General features: G+C 40.3%; 2 protein-coding genes across 2 annotated transcripts; both read right to left on the bottom strand.

Annotated features, from left to right (window-relative positions):
* Positions 1-1,846: 1,846 nt before the first annotated feature.
* On the bottom strand, positions 1,847-12,696 carry LOC117542483 (fibronectin type III domain-containing protein 7-like). Its single transcript, XM_034210184.1, has 14 exons — positions 12,577-12,696; positions 12,400-12,412; positions 11,970-12,230; positions 10,250-10,510; positions 8,336-8,599; positions 7,600-7,863; positions 6,676-6,930; positions 6,346-6,603; positions 5,798-6,052; positions 5,216-5,470; positions 3,142-3,402; positions 2,820-2,849; positions 2,648-2,684; positions 1,847-2,192 (listed from the first exon to the last, which is right to left on the bottom strand). The coding sequence occupies exons 1-13, from the start codon at positions 12,619-12,621 to the stop codon at positions 2,653-2,655; spliced, it is 2,454 nt and encodes an 817-aa protein (XP_034066075.1). The 5' UTR covers positions 12,622-12,696; the 3' UTR covers positions 1,847-2,192; positions 2,648-2,652.
* A 3,680-nt stretch (positions 12,697-16,376) lies between these two features.
* On the bottom strand, positions 16,377-20,038 carry LOC117542433 (zinc finger protein 862-like). The gene is made up of 3 exons (XM_034210091.1): positions 18,727-20,038; positions 17,365-18,400; positions 16,377-17,177 (listed from the first exon to the last, which is right to left on the bottom strand). The coding sequence occupies exons 1-3, from the start codon at positions 19,329-19,331 to the stop codon at positions 16,770-16,772; spliced, it is 2,049 nt and encodes a 682-aa protein (XP_034065982.1). The 5' UTR covers positions 19,332-20,038; the 3' UTR covers positions 16,377-16,769.
* Positions 20,039-21,524: the final 1,486 nt, after the last annotated feature.

The following is a 21,524-nucleotide window of genomic DNA, read 5'->3' as shown; positions in this document are numbered from 1 at the left end:
AATTACATTGCAAATACTAACTTGAGCCCCACCACTGTATGGGTTAGCCCTACCATAGATTACCCAACACAAATACTCTGGCGCCGCCACTGTTTGCGGTCTACAATGACAGAGAAGAGCCTGTCAAGTTTGGCTGTACTCAGCATTGAATCAAAACGCACTAAAGCTTTAAATCTTAATAAGTTTGTGAGGCATTTTGCTGATCAATCGCCACATTCAGCTGTTATAGGCATGCCAACTTGATGCTCTGCTCACGGATGAGTCGATGAGAATAATAAACTGTTAAGATGATGACCTTACGTGTGTATAATATTTTTCTTCTTTGTGGGGTTCTGCCCCCAAAAAACAGTTTCAAGTCCTGAGAAAGTCAAATAAGACGGTGTGTAAAACTACACTGCCCAGCCAAAAGAAAGTAACCACTTTGATTTAACTAGGCCAGTAGGTAAGGACTTTCCACTGGATAATAACTGCAGCGATGTATATGTTTTAGCTGAATACACGTTTTTTAACCCTAATTGATGAAGTTAGTCACTTCTTTAATGAAGTGACACTATTCTTTAACAGTTCAGAAGGAGAGGAAGAACCTTTTTTAATCACTTATGGGAAATTCATTTTTTCTCTGTTATTGTATCCACACACAGCCCAGGTGCAGGGGCGGTTCTAGGGGGGGCAACAGGGACCAGGGACCCCCCCATGCCCGGCGCCGTGGGAGGGCATGGGGGTAAAGTTGTAAAGTCAAGGTTGTAACTGTTTGCAATGAAGTTGTGGGGCGCTGAACTGTTCTTTTGATTATTTTGGTATATGATAGTAATTACTTATCTTTCAAATTTCAAGGAGGGTGAGCAAGCATCTTGAGGAACATTCATCATTAACTCCTCCAAAAAATATAGTTTATTTAATAATAACACTGAATATGTGAATCATAACAGTGATTAACAGCCGATAGGAATAATATGATTGTTAATATTATCATATTCATACAGACAAACATCGATGAGACAGTTAATTAATGTACTTATTGCAGCCGTCTGCATTGATTTGGTACCCCTGCTGGTCTAAGAGTGAATACATATTAAATTAAATAAGGACTAATGTTGTTAGTAAATTGCCCTGGGGGTCAGAACAACACACTGAAGCAAATGTGCCTGATTTACCTTAGTTTCAGTTTCACAACTAGGATTCATTTTCACCAAGGTGTCTGAGCATTTACACCAGTTATGAAAACTGGCCAAAAGCACTTCCTGCCGGACAACTTTCTTTGTAGCAGGAAAATAAAATGTTCAAAGTGTGGCCGGGTAACAATTTAGTTCACTATTCTTTAAGCTAAGAAAGATAGAAAGTAAATGTGAACACTACTGACAAACAAGACAAGTAAAAGACCTCATTATATAAAGGCCTGTTTTCGGTATAATATATATTGTATTATAATTGAATCTGATGGATAGATCTGAAGCTGAGGGAAGTTAAAAGCATTAGCCTTTGGATTATAGTGGAGTCAAAGTATTGGAGTAGGTACACTTAGTTATGGTCCGCCACAATTTGGCACCAAACAGCATAAAAACAAGATTTTGAAGCACAAATCTTTGGGCAAAATAAACCACACATCACAAAAATGATGCAAGGAATTATTTATTTACTGATCTATGGTCACAACAACAGAGACACATATCACAAACAGTTGAATTCATCCTGAGAACACATGATGAGGTGACACAGATCACCAGGAGGCTTCCTAATTGGGGCGGACCTACAATTACTATTTACTTTTTGGCCAACCATCCAATTATTCAGAAAATGAAGGGGCAACATATTCTTCAAGGTCTGCTTGGGCACGGTTACTCTTTTGCCAATATGGTGATTTGTTCATGAGGTACTTTTAACACTTTTCATGTCCACATTGTACATGTTGCCTCATGATAATTATTATGAGCAGCAAACATATGCACTCTCTTAGAGTGCTTGATCAAGATAGTTTAGGGAACAGAGGGGTATTGTTTTATCAGTGATACAGACATAAAAACACATACAAATGTATTATTAAAATGATTTCACTATCACCACTGGACAACACACAGGCATGTTGTCCAGTGCAGGCAAGTCCTTCTTCTATTCATCCATGAGTTGGCTTTATTGCAGTGGTGCGGGACTGATGAAGGAGGAAGAGCAGAAAAAGGAGGACGGAGGTGTTGCGTCTGTGGTGAAGAGATTCAGTCACATTCAGTTTGAAGAAATGTATATTCATTAAGTAAATTGTTACATCTTATAACAGCAGAGTGTCAAGTCAAAGTTTTCAGATCTTGAGCAAAATAATGTTTTATTGTGACCAGCAGAGGGAATCATCATTATACCTGAACATGTATAATATACTTTATTATGTCTTACTGTAAGAAATATCAATAGAGTTTTCTTTCTGTTCTCGTTTCATGTCGTGCCTGTGTTGCTTTAATAACACAGGCTTTAGTGTCACATATATTGTGAAGTTTAAAAAAGATCATTAAAAGCTGGTCTCAAAGAGGCAAGCTCACTGGCTTCACATAACGTTATGCTTGCGTCTTTAGTCAACCACTATAGCAGTTGCTGCTATGTACAGCTTCCACTACAGGTGAGGCGTAATATATTTCTGTATAATTGTCGTATTTTTACTTACCATATCTAGTCCACGCTTCTCTTTCCTCTGTATATCACTGCAGAACAACAGGTTGAAATGACATTAGAGAAAAATAAAAATAATTTTACTTCTTAAGTTAAATAATTGTTTGGGTGGTTACGGTGGAATTTAAAATAGTTATAAATATATTTTTGCATATTATAACACTCACCTGTACCAAGGTTGCTACCTGTGCAAGAGACTGAGAGGGCAGGGGGAAAAAAGGATTGAAATTCAGTCAAAATGCTGTCAATCACTTTTAAAATGATTTAGCTATGCCACCTTGTTTGTCCTGTGGTGCTTGAATCGTCTTTACTGCTGTTGTGCTCCCGAATACAGAAAGACATAAAATCACTAGTGCTAAAACTTTTCCGTTAAGAGCATAAACAGAGGGTTAACTTTTAATATAACAAACAAAAGGACACATTGGCTCCAAACTAAATTCCTATATTATTTATCATCATAAACAACTGTGAGAGATGTCACAATCTTACCCGAGTAGATCCTCTGGGCGCAGAAGAGGACTTTGCTGCCCTCTGGTGAGAGCGGAGCCACCACCACAGTGTAGACATCCCCACACTGGATGTTGGGAACATCACAGCTGCTCTCCCAGGGGGAGGCGGTGCAGGTGTAGTTGTTCCTGCTGCCCACCAGCTCTGTGACATAGCTGTGGCTGCTGCCAGCACCGCGCCAGTGCACCCGCAGAGAGCTGTGGGCCATCCCATAGAGCCGGACGCCTGATGGACAGCAGGCACCTGAGGGAGCGAGAGAGACATGAAGTGAGGTTTCTGCAGTGGCTTTAAGGCGAGACACCCCAGGTGAATAGGGTATTTTTTTTAACTTAAAGGTATCAGCTAGAAATTTCTCCAGTTAATTACTTTCAATAAGGCAATTGTCTTTTGTATTACAAGTTTTCTGAAATAGCATGTTTAAATAAGCAAATTATCTATTATCTCATTAAATATGCACATATTTTAATACATTTCAGGAATCGAAATCTGTTAACTTTGGATATAGCCAGATTCAAAATTCTTGTTTCATTTTGTAGTCATATTAGTATCTAAGGCTTTTAAAGAAGGGATATTGGATATCTCTTTTCATCACTCCATAAATCAGAAAATATTGTCAACAGCCCTACAATATCCATTTTGGCCATGTTTTTAGGTATACAATGTTGTATAATTCAGGCTATGAATTATATATGAACAAACCCTTCTGTAAAAGCCTTCATAATATTGATAGGAATATAACTGGAAGGTTTGGTGTATGTACGTGCTACTGATGTTGAAATTTCGAACTCAGAGTAGGAGAAAAAACTCATTTTGAGAAAACGACCTTTAAAGATTGCAGTGAGGCGCTAGCTAAACCCTCCTGTTCTTTGGATGACAGCTTGCGCATCGACGCACTCCGTGAAGGTATTTCATGTTCAGGGTCATTTTTTTTTTTATAACCTTGCTTCGTGCAAGTGACAATTGTTGTCGTCTTTTCTGTGAACGTTTTTTTTCGCCGTTCTTTTGGCATTTTGAGATTTCAATTTCTAGCTGAAAGCTAGCCAGGAAGTGTTTTAGCACACCACGTGACGCATCTGAACGAATCACGTTGTCAGAAATTGACACGAGCCAATGAGATTTCGTTTCTTGGTTTAAAGGAAATGACCATATTTGGATCTGATGAGATTGTGCAGGAGAGACACAGCTTTCCAGCGATACCTGTTGACATGGTGCACACAGCGGTCGCGGTACTTTATGAATGCTAACTTTTGGTGAATTTAGGAGAAATCTACAGACGCAAATAGACAAACTATAGTAACATAAACACTTAAATGTGTATTTTGTACGTTTTCCTTCCAAAAGCCTGAAAGAAAACATGTTATGGAATCAAAATAGCTCAAAATCTCAAAATTGACCAGTACTTGAAAAACAATGTTTTTGCCTACCGTGTCTCGCCTTAATGTCTGAAAGATAACCAGCCCTTTCAAAGAGAGCATGACAACACATTTTTTAATTTTTGGAACATATATTTCACCTATCTGTCAAATGTTAATCCTGACGCACATGAACAAAGCAGTCAAAAAATGGCTTTGAATTTAAAGTGTATTTTGTTGTTTTACAAAAAGGGTATGCACTCTACTGTTTAGTGTGGGTGTCAGAGCGCCATCTATTGGGCCACGAAGATAATGCTAAATGGTTAGATTAATAGAAGTAGGCTTACATTAGTCAGTAATTTACAAAACTATTTATAGTTTTTTTATAGCAGCTACATTTTTTAAACATTTAGTTATGTTTTTACTTTGGAGGCTTGTCCTCAGATTTTTTTTTAATCTTAAAAAGAACTACAAAAATGTGAGAACCCCTTTTGTACAAATAAATATAAAAAGCATTTCAAATCCAATTTTATTGAAAATGATGAACAGATTCCTACTTTTATATAGATACATACCATAAACAATCGTTTTAGATATGTATTGATTCTTTTTTTATAATAAAAGTGTCATGTCAGTGCTTTCTGGAAGATACACTACAGTTGCAATGTATTTTCTTTTCATTGGAAGAAAACCCAATCACTCACTGGACGAGAAGCCCTCATAGGAGCAGTTTGACCGGCGCCCGCTGTGGCTGATCGCCTCCATGGTGACGGTGTAGTTGGTCCCACAGGTGATGCATCCCATGAGGCAGTGGGAGTCCATGGTGTGGCAGCGGGCGTGACCACGCGTTGATGTTAGGGAAGTGATGAATGTATGCGCCCCTTTAGCGGGAGACCATGACACATTGCTCATTGCCTGCGTCACCTGATCCACCGTCAGATCCACCGGGCAGCACGGTCCTGTAGAAGAGGATGATAAATGTGGTGTTGAGGAGTGGAACACAAAACTACCATCTGTATCAAAATCAGAATCCCTATATTCGTCCCACAGAGGGGACATTTACATTCGTTACAGCAGAAAAGAGCAAAAGACAGCTTGATATTAACTAAGAAATCAGTTTTTATTACAAATATATCTGTGTTCGTATTCCGTGCTGAGGAACCCTGAAGGTGTTCTTGAGGCTGTAGGTGGCGCTACACGTCACTAGCATGCTATTATATTGTTGTTTTTAAGTCCTGCCCGTGCTTTATAATAAAATGGTTCAATCACAACTTTTGACCACTCACCTGTTTCCAACAATTCAGAGTAGCTGGGTAAACCCAAGCCTGCGGGGCTGGTTGCTATGACGCTGACTTCAAAGTTAGCGCCACAAGGAAGGTCAGTGATGTCGCAGCTGTTTCCGTCTGTGTTGCAGGTGCGTGTGCCGTCATCTCCCGACGCTGTCACGGTGTAATTAGCAAGCCTGTTGTTTGGAGTCCAGCTGACACTGAAGCAGGAGGAGTTTCTCTGAGTCAACATCAGATTCATCGGCATGCATGGAGCTGACGGGTGGAGGAAAAGAGGAATTAAGAGCATGATCAAACCTTTGAGACTACTCCACATACAGTACATGAGGAATGGATGTAGGCCTATGTGTAGTTTTAAAAGATACTGTTTAGCTCTCTGATGACCAGTCTAGTTAATAATATTAGATATCAAGCATTTGAAGTCATTCAAAACTTTTTTTTAACTGCTGTTTAAATGGGAAATCTGAAAATGAAATAAAGTGGAAAACTTTACAACTTCAAAATGTAACTGGATATTTGCTGGATACATGTGGGCACACGTTTCCTACCTGTGATTTGTGTGTGAGCTTTGCATGCCCGGTTGCATCCGCTGATGTCGTTGCAGGGTGTCACCACCACGCTGTAGGAACTGTCGCAGCTGAGGTCAGAGAGGGCGCACACCGGAGCCGTGTCGTTACACAGGATGACCTCTGAACTGTCTGCAGCTCGAGTCTGGTACAGCTCTGCCCCCCGAGAGACCGTCCACGTGATCTCAAACGTGTCAGTGCTCACGGTGGAGATAGATACACCCTCTGGACAACAGGGCACTGAAAGACACACAGGGGGTGTGATACACAGAAAATCATGAATTCAAATCTGTCCCCTCAGTGGCTACTTACAGGTGGTGTAGTTGAGAACCTGTCCTTCAGGACTGCTGCCAGCCTGGTTGAAGGCCATCACAGACATCAGGTATGTGTGGCCACATGTGCAGTTGTAGGTGCAGCTCCTGCTGGTGGTGTTGCAGCTCTCCTCTGCACCGTCTCCTCTCTTGATGAAGGCTGTGTAGCTGTTGACGTGAGTCACCGTGTCCCAGGTCAGCGTGCAGCTTCCTTCTGTCGACTCCACAACAGCCAGAGACTGTGGGGGGCAGGGGACTGACGGACAGGACAGCAGGGAGTTTAGTCATATTTTAATGACTGAGGGTTTCAGAGCAAACTAATGCTGCCATCATTTTTTTTATCCATATCTAGCACTAATGTGTTAATGTTAGAATTCTACGTATAACATAATAATGTTTCTCATTAAACAACTAAATGTGATCATAACTCTTGTAGCGAGGTGTATGTTCAAAGTATGTTTTATTTCATTGCATATTAGATTTAATCTATTAAATTGATGAGAAAATTAAGACTTCTTTTGATGGGAAGAAAAAGCTTTTTATGTATTTTATGTTTGAAGAGAATGTGAAGATTGAATCATCTTATAGCTGTCTTGTAAACAGATCATAAATATGCAAAGACGAATAGATTTCTAGTCAACTTTCAAATTAAACCATTTTGATAATCCATTAATGGAAGGATCAGAGGTTCAAATTGATCCTGTAGTCACATTTATGGCATCGAAGTGTAAGGAACTTTGGATAAAAGTGATGCTAAATAAGATGTAATGAACTAAATAACTTCCAACCAACACTTATACAGTATCTTGTGATTAGTCCAATACGCCTTGCATTATTATGGCTTGCTCATTATATGTCTACGGTGCCCTATTAAAAACAGATAGTTCACAAGTGGGATCGGAAATAAATGTAGTCTAATACTCACAGGTGATGAACACCACGGGGCCGGATGGATCGCTGGGCCCGGCCTCGTCGGAGGTGCTGACCCGGACGGTGTGTACCTCTCCGCAGCCCACTGGAGACAGGGTGCAGGAGCTGGATGTGGAGTTACAGGTGAGGTTCTGGTCGCTCATCACATGGTATTGGAGGGACCCAAAGACCCCCTCATCCCGTTCCCAGGACACTGAGATACCGGCCAAACCGTTATTCATCACCATGGAGACATTGGCAATAGATGGCACAGCAGGTCCTGTGAAAACATGCCCAATGATGCATTAAATAAAAGTACACATAAAAACACACTAATAAGAGGAGTAGTATAATTAGAGTAATAGTTTCTAAATTACTCTTACCAGTAATGTTTCGTAAGGAAAATGTTATTACTAATAATACTGTATTCATCAGATGGCTGCCGTTCTTAGATATAGATTTCACAGAACAAAGAGTTTTAATACTATTTCAAACAACTTCAGTCATGTTTTATGTAGCTTATAGAGGCTACATCCCGTGATAATCATTTGAAGATATATGTTTTTACACACTAGAAAAAGTTCTGTGACAAGTTTATTTAAAATTGCAAGCCTAGTTAATATTTTCTCTTATCACTACATGTATAATATTTCTTACATGATCAATTAAAAAAAAGGCACATGGACTCTATATACTTATAGGAGCAATCATGGGTATTTCCCACACAGAAAAGAGTCTCGGTGCACGCTTACTTGTCATCTGGTCGATGTACAGACTGTCCTCTCCCTGGCGGCCCTCGGGGTCCCAGGCGAAACCCTTTATGACGTAGACTGAGCCCATATCCAGGCCGGAGACGATCCAATTGGTGTTGGAAGTGTTGTGCTTGATGATGGTGGTGTTCCAGGCAAACTTGTACAGAGACAGGCTGTACTGGACAGCGTTGGCAACAGGAGCCCAGGACACAGTGATGCTGTTGTTGCTGGGAGAGGAGGCGGAGAGCTGAGGAGGGGGCAACACTGTGGAGGGGGACAAAGTTTAACATTATGAAGAGATTAGGGCGACTGTACTTTGAGTAAATATGTTTCTCTTGACTTTGATTGTTGCTTACTTGTAATGTAAGATGTATGCTTTTGAAGCCAAGTCTTAAGGGAATAAATATCTTGAGTCATGTTTCTGGTATGTTTTACAGCAGTCCTAGTCAAGCCCTTGCTTTTTGTGAATCACATTTTTTTTTATTGTCAGTAGTCACAGATCCAAGCAGTGATGTCAGAATGTGGGCTGCACCCAAGTATCAGCCACTTCAGACTTTTATGCACCAACTACAAAATGAAAATCATAGTTTTCATGTTGTTCATTCAAGGAAGCAAAATCAAATCAGAGGTGAATAATGGCAAACGGCCAACAAAAACGATGAGACTGCCTGTAGCATGTTATTTTTTACTCATGTGGATCAGATAGTCCCCTGGGCCCAGGAGTTCAAAACTTTTAATCCTCATCTGAACAGATTTGGATTTTGGGTAGTTCAAAACCAAAAAACAGGATTAGGATCACTTTGATATCCAATCAGATCAGGAAATCCAAGCTTTAATCTGGATCAAATCTTCAAAACGGGTAGTCAAACCGGAAACACAGGATTGGGATCAATTTGATCAACAAACTGGATTATCCTGATCCCACCAGAGGGGCGGATCTCCAGTGGATCACCAGAGCAAAAACGTACTGTACAATTTATTTTAAAATATGTTTCAATTTAAATAAGATGGCAAAGTTTGTTAACTGAAATACACAATTTAGCCTTCATGGGAAATACATTTTATTTTTGGTCATGTTTGTGGTGGCCTATTTTGTTTTCAACCAAATGTTGATGACATAAATGTTTATGCTCATTAAAGTATCACAACAAATATTGTCAATCACAAATGTAATTTAGATTAAAGTAAAAATATCTTCAACAATAAAAAGTCCATCATCTGTCATCACCTTTCAAATGAAAAAATATAATTAGACATTGTAGATGTCTTTGCAACGTGGTCTCTTGTCTTCCTTGTATTATTTTTCATATCCACTAGATGGAGATCGGTAGGATTAAATCACTGATATTCAGGATCTAGTCATCTTGAAAAGTCGTAATCTGGATCAGAGTGATCCTATCCTGAATTGCTTTGAACTACTGGGACAAAGTCTGGCCGAGTTGTCTGATCCTGGATCACAAAACATGGGATTTCAAAATCTGATCGGATCTGATTGAGATTAAAAGTTTTGAACTCCTGGGCCTGGGGATGGAGTAGAGAGGTGCCAGCCATGTTCTCAGGATCAGGTCCTCCTATTGTGTTCAACAGAGAAGGGTCCAGTATACTTACCGTCTTTACTGGAAAGACCCTAAGCCATTGAGCGGTAAGAAAAACCCTGGATTCTTTTTGCACAAAAACTGAAGATAATGTGTATAATTCCATGACAGAACTGTATACTCTGCTAAGAGACAATTAAGGAGATCAAGTGACTTCTACAGGGTATGGAGACGGAGAAGAACAGCGCATATTGTTTCTTACTGAATATGTGACTCATTGCTATAATCCAGCCCTTGGGGGTTAATTGTTTACCCACTGAATACATTTGAGGTTTTGTTTCTCAATCTTGAATTATGGACACAAACGCTACAACAGTACCTGTCTTTGCAGTCACAGGGGAAGATGGCTGGCTCTGACCTCCACTGTTCACAGACATGATGCCGAGTGAGTACTCTGTGTACGGGTCGAGGGACTCAATCTCAGCGGGGGAGGAGGACACGATGTTTTCTCTGATGAAGCGGTTGGGATTCTGCAATCGTATGATGTAAGATGTCGCCCCGGTCTTCAAGCTGAAAGACACGATAAAAGTCTTGCTGTCCTTTGACTTCACTGTCAGGAGGGGATCCATCACCTCAGGAGCTAAAAGATTCACAAGAAATACAATTTGACAAGATACTACACCTTCCCAGCGGTAGTTGGCAATGCAATCCATCTTTTTACCACCAGATTTCAGGGCAAAAATATTTATTTTGTGTCTGCAACAGTACGTCAATTTGAATGCTGAATGTAATAAAAAAACTATTTGTTTTAATACTTTTATATATTATTAAAGGCTTATTTAAATCATGAGGCACTAACAGTGACTATTGTGCTCCTCTGCTTATCATCAAAGTACTATTTAAGCGTTTAAATGTACACGTTACATTAGTTATTCAGATAACAAATGGTTAAAAAAACATTCTGACTGTAATGTGTATATACACTATAGACAAAGGTATTGAGCCACCTACAGGAGTTTTTATGACATCCCATTCCAAATTATTGGGCATTAAGTTGGTCCCCCCCTTTGCAGCTATATTAATTTCTGGAAAGGCTTTCAAGATTTTGGAGAATCTCCGTTCTAGTTCATCCCAAAGGTGTTCAAGTCAGGGTTCTGTGCGGGCCAGTCAAATTCTTCCACACCAAACTCATCCAACCAGGCCTTTATGGACCATGCTTTGTGCACTGGCACAGTCATGCTGGAACAGAAAAGAGCCTTCCCCAAACTGTTTCCACAAAGTTGGAAGCATATAATTGTCCAAAATGATGAAGCATTAAGAATCACCAGAAAAACAAACCCATAGCATTATCCCTCAAATGTTACAGTTGGCACAATGCAGTCCGGCAGGTAACGTTCTCCTGGCATTCGCCAAACCCAGACTCGTCCATCAGACTGCCTGATAGAGAAGCGTGTTTCGTCACTCCACAGAACACGTTTCCACTGCTTCCAATGCTCTGCATGGCAGCACTCCAGTGGCAGCACTCCGCAGTTATCGAGTCAGAGCTTTGGCGACTTTTAATCACTCTGCGACCCCGCTCTGTAACTTTACGTGGTCTTTACGTGAGTTGCTGTGGCTCCTAAACGCTTAGACTTTGCAATAATAACACTTACAGTTGATCGTGGAATATCTACGAAAGAAGACATTTCACGAACTGACTTGTTGCAACGGTGGCATATTACAGTACCACGTTCAAATTCACTGAGCTCTTTAATAATAAATTACATTTATAAAGCACTTTTCCTGGTGCTCAAAGTGCTTTAGAACGACCCATTATTTCACAAATGTTTGTAAAGGCAGACTGCAGGGCTAGGTGCTTGATTTGATACACCTGTGGCAATGGGACTGAATGAAACACCTGTATTCAATGATTAAGGAGTGTCCCAATACTTTGTGTATATATATATAATTAGTTTGCCCGAATATCACAGAATAAAACGGTAGGCCTACTGTACTAACTTAACTAAAACACATGCACCGGAACGTTTTTTTGTGTGTGATGAAACTAAACAAGAATAAAACACTCAGTTAAGTGCTTTAACATAACAAGGTTTCCTCACCTGAGGAAGAATCGATAGTTCCAATGTTTAGTATCTCTTGAGCATTATCCAGAGCTGCAACTGTGAATGTATACATGATGTTTGGGGACAGAGAGTTGATGGTGCCCATCACTGTGTGTGGACCAAACACGGCATAACCAACGGGGTTGCCTGGGGAGTTCTGGGGGGCGGCGATGACCTTGTATGAGCTGGCTCCGTAGACCCTGGTCCATCTGAGAATCGCGCTCTTCGATGTTGCAGAGAACACGGATACTTCGATATCTGATGAGAGAGCATCTTTTAAGTAGCCTACTTTTTTACACCCTGAGAAATTGATTCATTTACAGATATATATATATACCATCAATATTGTGTGCCCTTTCATTCTCATATGAAAATGATATTACCATCTGCAGTGCAGTGTAGTTATGGTAAAATATAAAATACATACCTTGTGCTGCAGCCTGCAAATGTAGATAAGAAAATAAAAACGGTTATGGCTTTATATGAAATTCAAGTTCCTACTACTTGACTGTAACATTGTATCACTCCTTTTTTAAAACAGGATTTCTGAGCCTGAAATGAAATAATCAAAATGACTATAACACATTTTAGTCCGTTACTTTACCTGTGAGCATATGCTCAGCAAGACAAAAATTGCTGGCCACTTCATATTTTCTTGAAGTAAAATGACTTTTCTCCTCACACTATGCAGCTTCTGTTGGATTCAAATGCTTCTCTCTTCAAGGTTTCCCCTTTTTCTAAACATACTGTGTCTGTGCTGGTCTAAATAGCTGCATTTGGTCCCTCCCACTGAAGCAATTGACCAGTCACAGTGAAGTAGCGTAATGGAGAGGCGAAGTCCCTCCCCTTTCGAAAGCCTCCATGGGACCCCGGAAGCGGAAAATTATACATTGAAGTCAATGGAGAGAGAAAGGTTATCTTTTGATCCCGTTTGAATTGTGCCACGAATGACACATATGATGTTTGTCAATTTAATAGAACATTTTGCAAGTCAAAAAAATAAAAATGTGTCGTAAAACTGTGAAGTTACACATTTGTTTGTGTGAAACCGCTCAGTGAACTACAGGTCTCTGGTCTCGCACAATACGCGTCACCAACATAAAGATGGCCGTCACGTTAGCACATTTCACCACATTCTTTCAGAATGAGAATACAATTATTTTACGAGGTGAAAATCACTACAAGTCTGGGCAAGTTGAGAGCTGTACCTATATGAAAGGGGAGTTAGTCGGTTCTGCAAGAGCCAGCATGCGGGACCGGCTTTACAAGGTTTCGGTGAGTAATATGAGTGCAATGTTTAACGTTAATGTCAGCTAGCTAACATTAGCTAACAAGGTACACTAACGTGTTTTGTTTTAGCAACTAGTTTTCTCCTTAAGAACTTCGTGGTCTCTGTGTATGCTGTGGATAACATTAGTGTTCACAAGAACAAGGTACACTCCCGTGTTTTGTTTTAGTTGCTCTTCAGATTGAAGCGGCCAGTTTTATATCGATTATACTGTATGTGTGATCTCCTTTTTCTCGTTGTGTCATTTGACTTTATTTGCTGTGTGTAGATTCAAGGATTTTGGTTATCTAGGCACAGCTGTGTGTGACTCCCTCTGGTACACTGGTATGTGTTTTCCTAATGTAGAGAGCATTGATTCATTAATAAACTACACACTGAGTCTAGATCCTGACCAAATCCTTTTTTATTGTTGATCAAATGTTTTTCAAAAATGTATTCATACACATTTAGAAAAATACAATGTACAATCACAACCAATACAACACAAATTACAAAAAATACAGAAAAAACAAACAATAACAACAGACAAGAGGACAAAACTATGGAAAAATAAACCCTCCCACCCCCAGATCCGGACCATCCTTGTATTATTGCTCATTCAATCTATTATAGCATGCTAACAAATGGTATTTACTTTATTTTTACAGATCTGCATGGGAGACGATGGCGCGATGCAGAGCGCTGTCTGTGATTGTGCACAGGAGATGTACAAATGCAGCCACGCTGCAGCATTGGCAATATTTGCCATGTGGCAGATCAGCTCCACAGATGTTGAGTGCCAGTGGAGGAAGCCTGGCACTTAAAAAGTAGTCCAGCCGGTGTCTCAACTTTACCAACAGCGAGAGTAGACATACAACCCACTGGCCAGAGACATCGCCAACTGTCAACTTGGGGGTTGTAAACGAAGCCGAAGGGGTGAAGGCTTTTGTGGAGGCCTATCAAGTGACAGTGTTCGAATCGAGTCTGGTCTCTTTGTGAGTGAGTCGGGTGTTTTGGGAGCATCACCCGATGGACTTGTGCAGCCATCTGCCCTGCTGGAGGTGAAGTGTCCACACAGCCAGAGGAACATGACCACGCGGAGGCAGTCCAGTTACCATCCTTCTGTCTCCGTGAGGAGGGTGGGTCATATATTCTCAAGGAGAATCACCCATACTGGCATCAGGTCCAAGGGCAGCTGCATATCACAGACCGGAGTCTCTGCTACTTTGTTGTGTGGACCACGAAGGAGGCGATCATCATCCCCATCCCCAAAGACCCTGCATGGCATGGAAATCTCCTCCTCCTGGAACAATTCTACACCCAGCATATGCTCCCTGTGTTGGCCAGTAGAGAGGAGGACATTTCAATAAACATACTCTTAACACCCTCGGACTCTGCGTTGTGTTTCGTATGTGTGATGGGGTGTTATGCAGAGGGGAGGAAAACAGGACACAGCAGATTGGGATTGTGGTGGAGATGCTGAGCAGTTATTTAATTGTTGCATGTAATTATTATTATACTGCGTGCTTCTGAGTTATTCCATCTTTTGCTGTAACATGGATCTGTATGTAACTCTATATTTACTTGTTATCTAACACACTTCCTTCTACATCATACACCATCATTATACATGATGGTGTATATAGGATATATATATTTGTATACATATCTGTAAATTGTATAATTTTATTTAAACATCTTTTTGATCTCTCAAACTGAGTAAGATTGACAATAAAGTTGACTTTGAAAAATATATATATTCTTTCCAAATGAAACGTTGGATTGAACTACAACTATGCCTTTAAATCTCTACGGACTGTTTTTCAGTGGGATGGCAAGTTCCTATCTTTAAACATTTATTAGTTTTTTCTCAGAACAGATTTGATTTTCTGAAGTTAATTTAACTTTGCCGACCATGTAAGGTCATCATTAAAAGGTACAATCAATTTGTTTATGGTTGACTAAAATAATGAAAAACATTCATTTGGATAATTTACTGACAGAATAAGAAACTCAATGATGCTCTACTCACCTGTTCCCTTTTTATAAAGTGAAACAGTTGAAACGATAGATTTTAGTAAACTTAAAAACAACCTTCTCCAAAAGCTATCAAGGAATATACCGAATACTTGTTTTAGAACTTTATTACATATTTTTATATAAATAGTTTGAATGATCCATAATTGACAGAAGCTTGTGTTTACACTGACCTGTTACTCATATATTAATGTCTTTGTAACTTCAGTAAACCACTACCTCACTCATTTCACTTTCATTCATCACGGTTCAGTAAACTAAGTGATACATGAACCAGTTTAATCATTATAATAACGTAGGATTGCAACTCTTTGAAAATGTAGGTGGCTCTTAAAAGAGCCGTGTGTTTGGGTGTGCTGGTCTCAGGTCAGTCTAAGCCCTCTCTCCGCGGATGCGGCGGGCCAGCTGGATGTCCTTGGGCATGATGGTGACCCTCTTTGCTTGGTTCATCTTACTGGGGGGCAGCTACATGGATGTCGGTGCAGTCCACAATCATTGCGCAGTTGAAGGCAGAATGAATTTATTATTGACTCCGAATGAAGCACAACTTCATGTCATACAATACAATGACTTTATTTGTAATTGTGTAAAAACATATGAGCATTGATTAGCAAGCAGGACCTGCAGGAACAGAGAATGGTGATGGATGGAGCTGGGAAGAGAGAAGAATAAAGAAAACAGATCAACTTTATTATCGGATATTAAAAATTCTATTTCAAAACAAGTTGCCGCTCCTACAGTTTTCTAGTATGTAAAGATGATTTCACATGACCTATGCAAAATATCACACTCAATGCATGTGTGTCTCTGGGGGGTGCATTGTGCCTTTGATGTATATAAATAATATACCATAACCAAATACTATTACGTACAGTGGAAATCAGGTTGCCAGAGCAGGTCAGTGTGCATGTTCCTCAACGTCTCAGCAGTTACAGGTGAGGTAAACAAAATAAAAGAGAAAAAGGGTAACAACACTTTAAAGTAACAACACTTTGAATAATTATCTCTTCTAACAATTTTCTCTCAATAAGCACACAACGACTGTCTTTCCAACAAACCAGTGTGAGAAAAAGTTTTTAGAGAGTACTTGTCCATGGACAAGTGAGTTTGGAAATGTGCTTGTCCGAATACATTTTTCACTTGTCCATATCTATACTTTGTGCATGCATTGCTGCACCTATTTTAAATATGATTACATATCAACATAAAGCACACAAGAATCTAGGTTACTGTAGGAAACATTTTATTGTTTATTTGTTCATATTGTTCACAGTGTCTGGTTTCTGAACTTCTACCATCAAGGCACATCAAATGAATGACAGATATAAAATAATAAGATAAAACAACTAAGTACTAACAATATAATGTTTTCTCCTCTGTGGGACTAGTAGACATGCTAGCAGAAAGGTATGGCTTCAGGCTCAGGGTGGTTGTTCACTGCAGCTGTCTCCCGAACTGTGGGGCAGCACTCCAGTGGTTCTCCTCACACCGAGCTATGGGGCAACAGGCACAGGTAAGTTGCTGTTCACTGCAGCAGGCTTTGGGGCAGCTTTGACATACCTCTTGGTCTTAGCAGATGTTTTCCATTTCTGGATGGCTGGCTCTGGGTCAAACTCTGCCACTGTGGTGGTGATGTGGCTGACCCTCATGAGTGACCCCAGAGTTTCATTGGTCATCTGGGATTTTCTGGATGTTTTTATGAGGTTCATGAGGGAAAATCCACGCTCCACGGCAGCAGAGGAGGGAGAAAGGGTGACCATCATGTACACCAGAACCAGGACGTCCTTCACATCTGGGTGGTTCTCAGTGAGAAGGTCACTTATGACCTCCTTGGCGGGCTGCCTCTGCCTGTACTTCAGTCTGGCCTTGAGAGCTGGCCACTGTCTAGGGATGTTGGTTACCATCTGTTCACTCAGGCCTTTGGCCTCAACTAATATACAGTACTCAGCAACCTGTTCCTGTTTTTGTTTTCTTCAGCCTATGTCTCTTTATTATTACTTTTTGTTTTGTTACTTCCCATTGTAAAGCGTCCTTGGGTTTCGTGAAAGGCGCTATATAAATTGAAATTATTATTATTATTATTATTACCTCCTCCTCACTGAGAACGGACTCGAAGTGGGTCACCATGTTCATAACCTGAACATCACCATATGTAGCTAGTTGTGCGTCTGATCTTGGGACGTTCCTGGGGTCAAGAACATGGAAATCACTGAAAGGGGTATCCTTCAGGAAGGAAAATCTCTTCTCTAGGAACTTCACACAATTCTCCAAGAAGGAATTCTTCACTGTTTCTGGAATACCTGTTCCTTTCAGTGAAGTGATGTGTCCATTGCTCTTACTGTCAAACTTGCCATCCTTGCAGGTTGCCATGTAGGCAGTGTAGACATCACCTCTATTATGCTTAAGGCCTTCCAACTTGATCCTGGCCTCACACAACTTTACATCAACATCATAAATGAACAGATCATTACTCTGGAATGCCAGACTCACGTTGGCCAACACTTCCAAGACATCTACCATAAAGTGGAGCCCATCAACAAACTTTGCAGACTTCAGTACCTTCAAGTACCCCACACACTTAGCTCCTTCGTCTGTTTTTCTGTTTGAAGCCTCTTCCATGTGTAGGATGACGGAGTTGTAATTTTTTATTACAGCCTTGTATGCCCGGAGTCTTGACGCCATCCACCTAGTGCCACAGGGTGCTGAGAAATAGACAGGATCCTCGTCTATAACGGCTGATATGGCGTTCACCTCCCTCCTACGTTTACCAGATCCATAGTAGAATCTGTAGATGGGGTCCACTCCTTTCTCTACGATGTCAATGAAGTCAGTGGCTTTGGTGGCATCTAGGAGCGACAGCTCCAGCTTATGTGGAGCACACCAAATCGAAATGAGCACATGCCCCAACAATTCCCGCAACTTCACAATAACTCCTCCCTTGGCACCTTGGTTAACGCTGGCACCATCAAATGTGCAGCCTATTATTTTCTTCTTTATGTCTCCATCTGTTAGGTCGACATGATGTAGTGCCTCGAGGAGAGCTGCCAGAACACCATTAGCATCAGCTGACTTTACAGCCATGATGTCAATGAACTCTGTCGCTGGAAGTCCATCTTTGACATACCTGAAGATAGAAAATAAATAAAGTACATCAATAAAGTGCAATAACATTTTTTTAAATGATTATCTTATATAAACCTTCCCACACCAGTGTTGCCTTCACCTTTTTTTAAGACTAAGAACACTAAAAAGCAACTTCACCTTCATTCGCTTTAAACAATTTATGTATATACTTTACCTGTTAAAAACTTTTAAGTTAACTGAAAATTTAAACTAATAAAATTCATCAATAAAATGATTGTGAATTAATTACTCATAAACAAAAGGCCCTTTTGGAGATAAAATGTAACTTAAATAAGACTTACAAAAGAATTCAAAAATAATAATTACCTAACATATACATTCTCCTGTTCTGTCACAGATATATCCGTGGATCCATCTCCCATCAGAGCGAAGAATCTTGAAGCCTTGAGGTCTTCAGAAACTCTGTCCTTCTCGACTTCTGCAATGGCCTGCACAAATGCCTTGCACCCCTTATCGTTCCGGTACTGTGTAGGCATTTTAATGCCATTCTTCTCTTGAAGTTCGATGAGGCCCTCAAATGAACGGAAAGGCAACTTTTGTTTGGCGACATAAAACGCAGTGTTGAACATGGGTTTCAGTTGGTCGTCCATATTTTCTGCCTGCTTCTTGAGAGCCACAAACATTGGCCCTGTGCCTTTCTCTGTGACCTCTTTCCTTTGAATGCAGAGAAGGTGATATTTGCTGGATTCGTGTGACTGAAGTGTCTCAATGCGTTTTGACCCTGTGACACCCTCGTACAGTTTACTGCTGTGGTCAGCAATGGATGGATATTCTCTGCAGACCTCACAGAACATGATGTCGTCCACACATCTTACCCATGGAAACTGGGTTTTCCAAGTCTCAATGAATGTTCTTTTCCTCTTGGGTGTCAGGGCGATGTCACTCTTGGCCTTTTTAGATGGACCAGCCATTGGTGAGATAACGGAACATGGCCTTTTAGCAGAGACTTTCTCGTGACTGGGGGGGCCATCGTTCTGCTCACACTCTGGGACTTTCTGAGGGCTCGTTTCAGCATGTTCAGGCTGTTGTTCAGACTCCTGTTCTTGCAGACAAATTATAGATTTTTGTCAACATGAATGTTAGGTACTCGTAGACTCCCCACAAACCTTTCTGCATTTTTTGGGGTTTTTTTCTGAAATAATTTGATATGCCCCTTTCAAGCCCCTTGGTACATAAAGAGCCCCTTTCAATCCCCCCCTTTTAAAAGAAAAAAGTATTTTACATAGGTCTACCCCTTTTTTATTATTATTTTTATTAATTTCTTATTTAATAGTTTTTCATTATTTTTATTTTTATCTTCGATTTTATTTTTGATTTGATGAACCTGTGTGAATCTGTGCTGTCCTGTTTTTCACCCTTACCCTGTTGCCTACTGAATTTCCCCACAGGGATTGTAAATCGCTTTGGATAAAAGTGTCAGCTAAATGCAATGTAATGTAATGGATTAATAAAAGTCCCCTTTCAAGCACTTAATCCACTATTTTCGGACATAATTTATTTCAATTATTTTCCTTGTTAATGTAACACACCATTTTACAACTGTGAGAATGATGTGTACAAACCTTCTTAGAAAAGAAAGAAATCTTTTGTTGCCCTCTTGGGGCCACTAGAACCTTCTTCTTCGCCATCATATTTCATTTTCACACAGTTTTACGACACGACGTAAGTGAGTAAAAAAACGTAAAGCGGTTGCAAACAACAACGGCGGACACGGACAATTTGCGAATGAGTTATGCCTTTTGTAAGCTGAATTTATCAATAATTTGTCAATAAATAGCGGCGAAAAATGTCACTTGTCCATTGGACAAGTCAATTTAAAAATCTACTTGTCCAATGTTGTGAATAACCCGTCCCGGACGGTGGGACGTGCACTTTTTCGCACACTGCAAACAGATTGTCATCACAATGAAACACGTCCAGAAGAATGTCATGCAAAGCTCCCTGCCTGCCTTCGACTCTCCCTGAACTGCTTCCTTAGCACCCGGTGGAGGGCGCAGTAGGCTACTCTTCAAATGTTTCACGAAATACTTACCATCATGTTTGGTTACTGTTTAACATTTTGGTTTACTTCATGTAATAAAATAATAACTTAATGGTAAGGCTACTAAAAATGACAAGGCTAAGTAATGTAATGCTAACTAACGTGCTCGCTACTCGTCGCTACTAGCTAGGTAGCTAACTTGACTATGCACATGAACATGCACAACATGTATATTACCTATGATATTACCTGATATGTCTGATCCAGCGACTCCTGGTCCTTTCATCAGACGGGAATCGATAGAAGGAGCAAGTGGTATGATCACTTTTATGACTACAACCTGGTACAAAGCACACAGGCATCTTGTGAAAGTGAATTTATTTTTAGCGATCTATAATTTATTGGAGGGAATAAATCAGTTATGAGATCTTCTTCTTCTTCGCTTTAATTACGAGTCTTATTATAAATCACCGAGCATGCCTGTGACATCACTTACGCGACCCAGAATGGGATTTGGGATTTGTAGTCTTTGTAGTAGCGTATTTTTCATAGTCTTATATTTCAGCAGTTTTACGACAAAATGTGACTTTTTTGACCTGGAAATGATTGTTTAAGATTGACAAACATCATATGTGTAGTTCGTGGCACAATTCAAACGGGATCAAAAGATATGTGTTCTCTCTCCATTGAATTCAATGTAAATTTTTCGCTTCCGGGGTCCCATGGTCCGGAAGTAGATGGGCGTGACTTCGCCTCTCCATAGAGAGGCGAAGTCCCTCCCCTTCCGGTGGACCTTATTTCGGAAAAATTATGTATTGAATCAATGGCGAGAGAAAGATTATCTTTCGACCCCGTTTGAATTGTGCCACGAATTACACATAGCCTATGATGCTTGTTGTAAAGGAATATTTTGGTCTTGTTAAAGTATATAGAGTTTAGTGATTTGTCCTCGGGAATCTGTTTAATATGGTTGAAGTGTATTCCTGCCTGTAATGTGATCCATAGCTTCTCAGGAAGACACAGGTCAAGAGGTCATCTGATGTCTTGTGGGGGAGAAGCTTGGCTCATGTGGGTTTACAATGCAACGAGTCTTTGTCTCGACATCTGGCATGCATTAAAGGAA

The sequence above is a fragment of the Gymnodraco acuticeps genome, unplaced genomic scaffold (assembly GCF_902827175.1).
Source record: "Gymnodraco acuticeps unplaced genomic scaffold, fGymAcu1.1, whole genome shotgun sequence".
In the NCBI taxonomy this organism is placed as follows: Eukaryota; Metazoa; Chordata; class Actinopteri; order Perciformes; family Bathydraconidae; genus Gymnodraco; species Gymnodraco acuticeps.
The sequence above is the reverse complement of the archived record's forward strand: the minus strand, read 5'-3'. Positions and strand labels throughout refer to the sequence as shown.

Excerpts from the sequence above, each read along its gene's own strand:
- LOC117542483 (XM_034210184.1), bottom strand. The coding sequence starts at position 12,621 with ATGAAGTGGCCAGCAATTTTTGTCTTGCTGAGCATATGCTCACAG. Across the intron at positions 6,931-7,599 it reads CCCCGTGGTGTTCATCACCT|TCCCCTGCCCCCCACAGTCT; the intron begins GTGAGTATTAGA and ends CCTGTCCGTCAG. Across the intron at positions 2,850-3,141 it reads CGCCCAGAGGATCTACTCGG|TCTCTTGCACAGGTAGCAAC; the intron begins GTAAGATTGTGA and ends CTGCCCTCTCAG.
- LOC117542433 (XM_034210091.1), bottom strand. The coding sequence starts at position 19,331 with ATGGCTGGTCCATCTAAAAAGGCCAAGAGTGACATCGCCCTGACACCC. Across the intron at positions 18,401-18,726 it reads CAGGAGAATGTATATGTTAG|GTATGTCAAAGATGGACTTC; the intron begins GTAATTATTATT and ends TTCTATCTTCAG. Across the intron at positions 17,178-17,364 it reads CCGTTCTCAGTGAGGAGGAG|GTAACCAACATCCCTAGACA; the intron begins GTAATAATAATA and ends AGTGAACAGATG.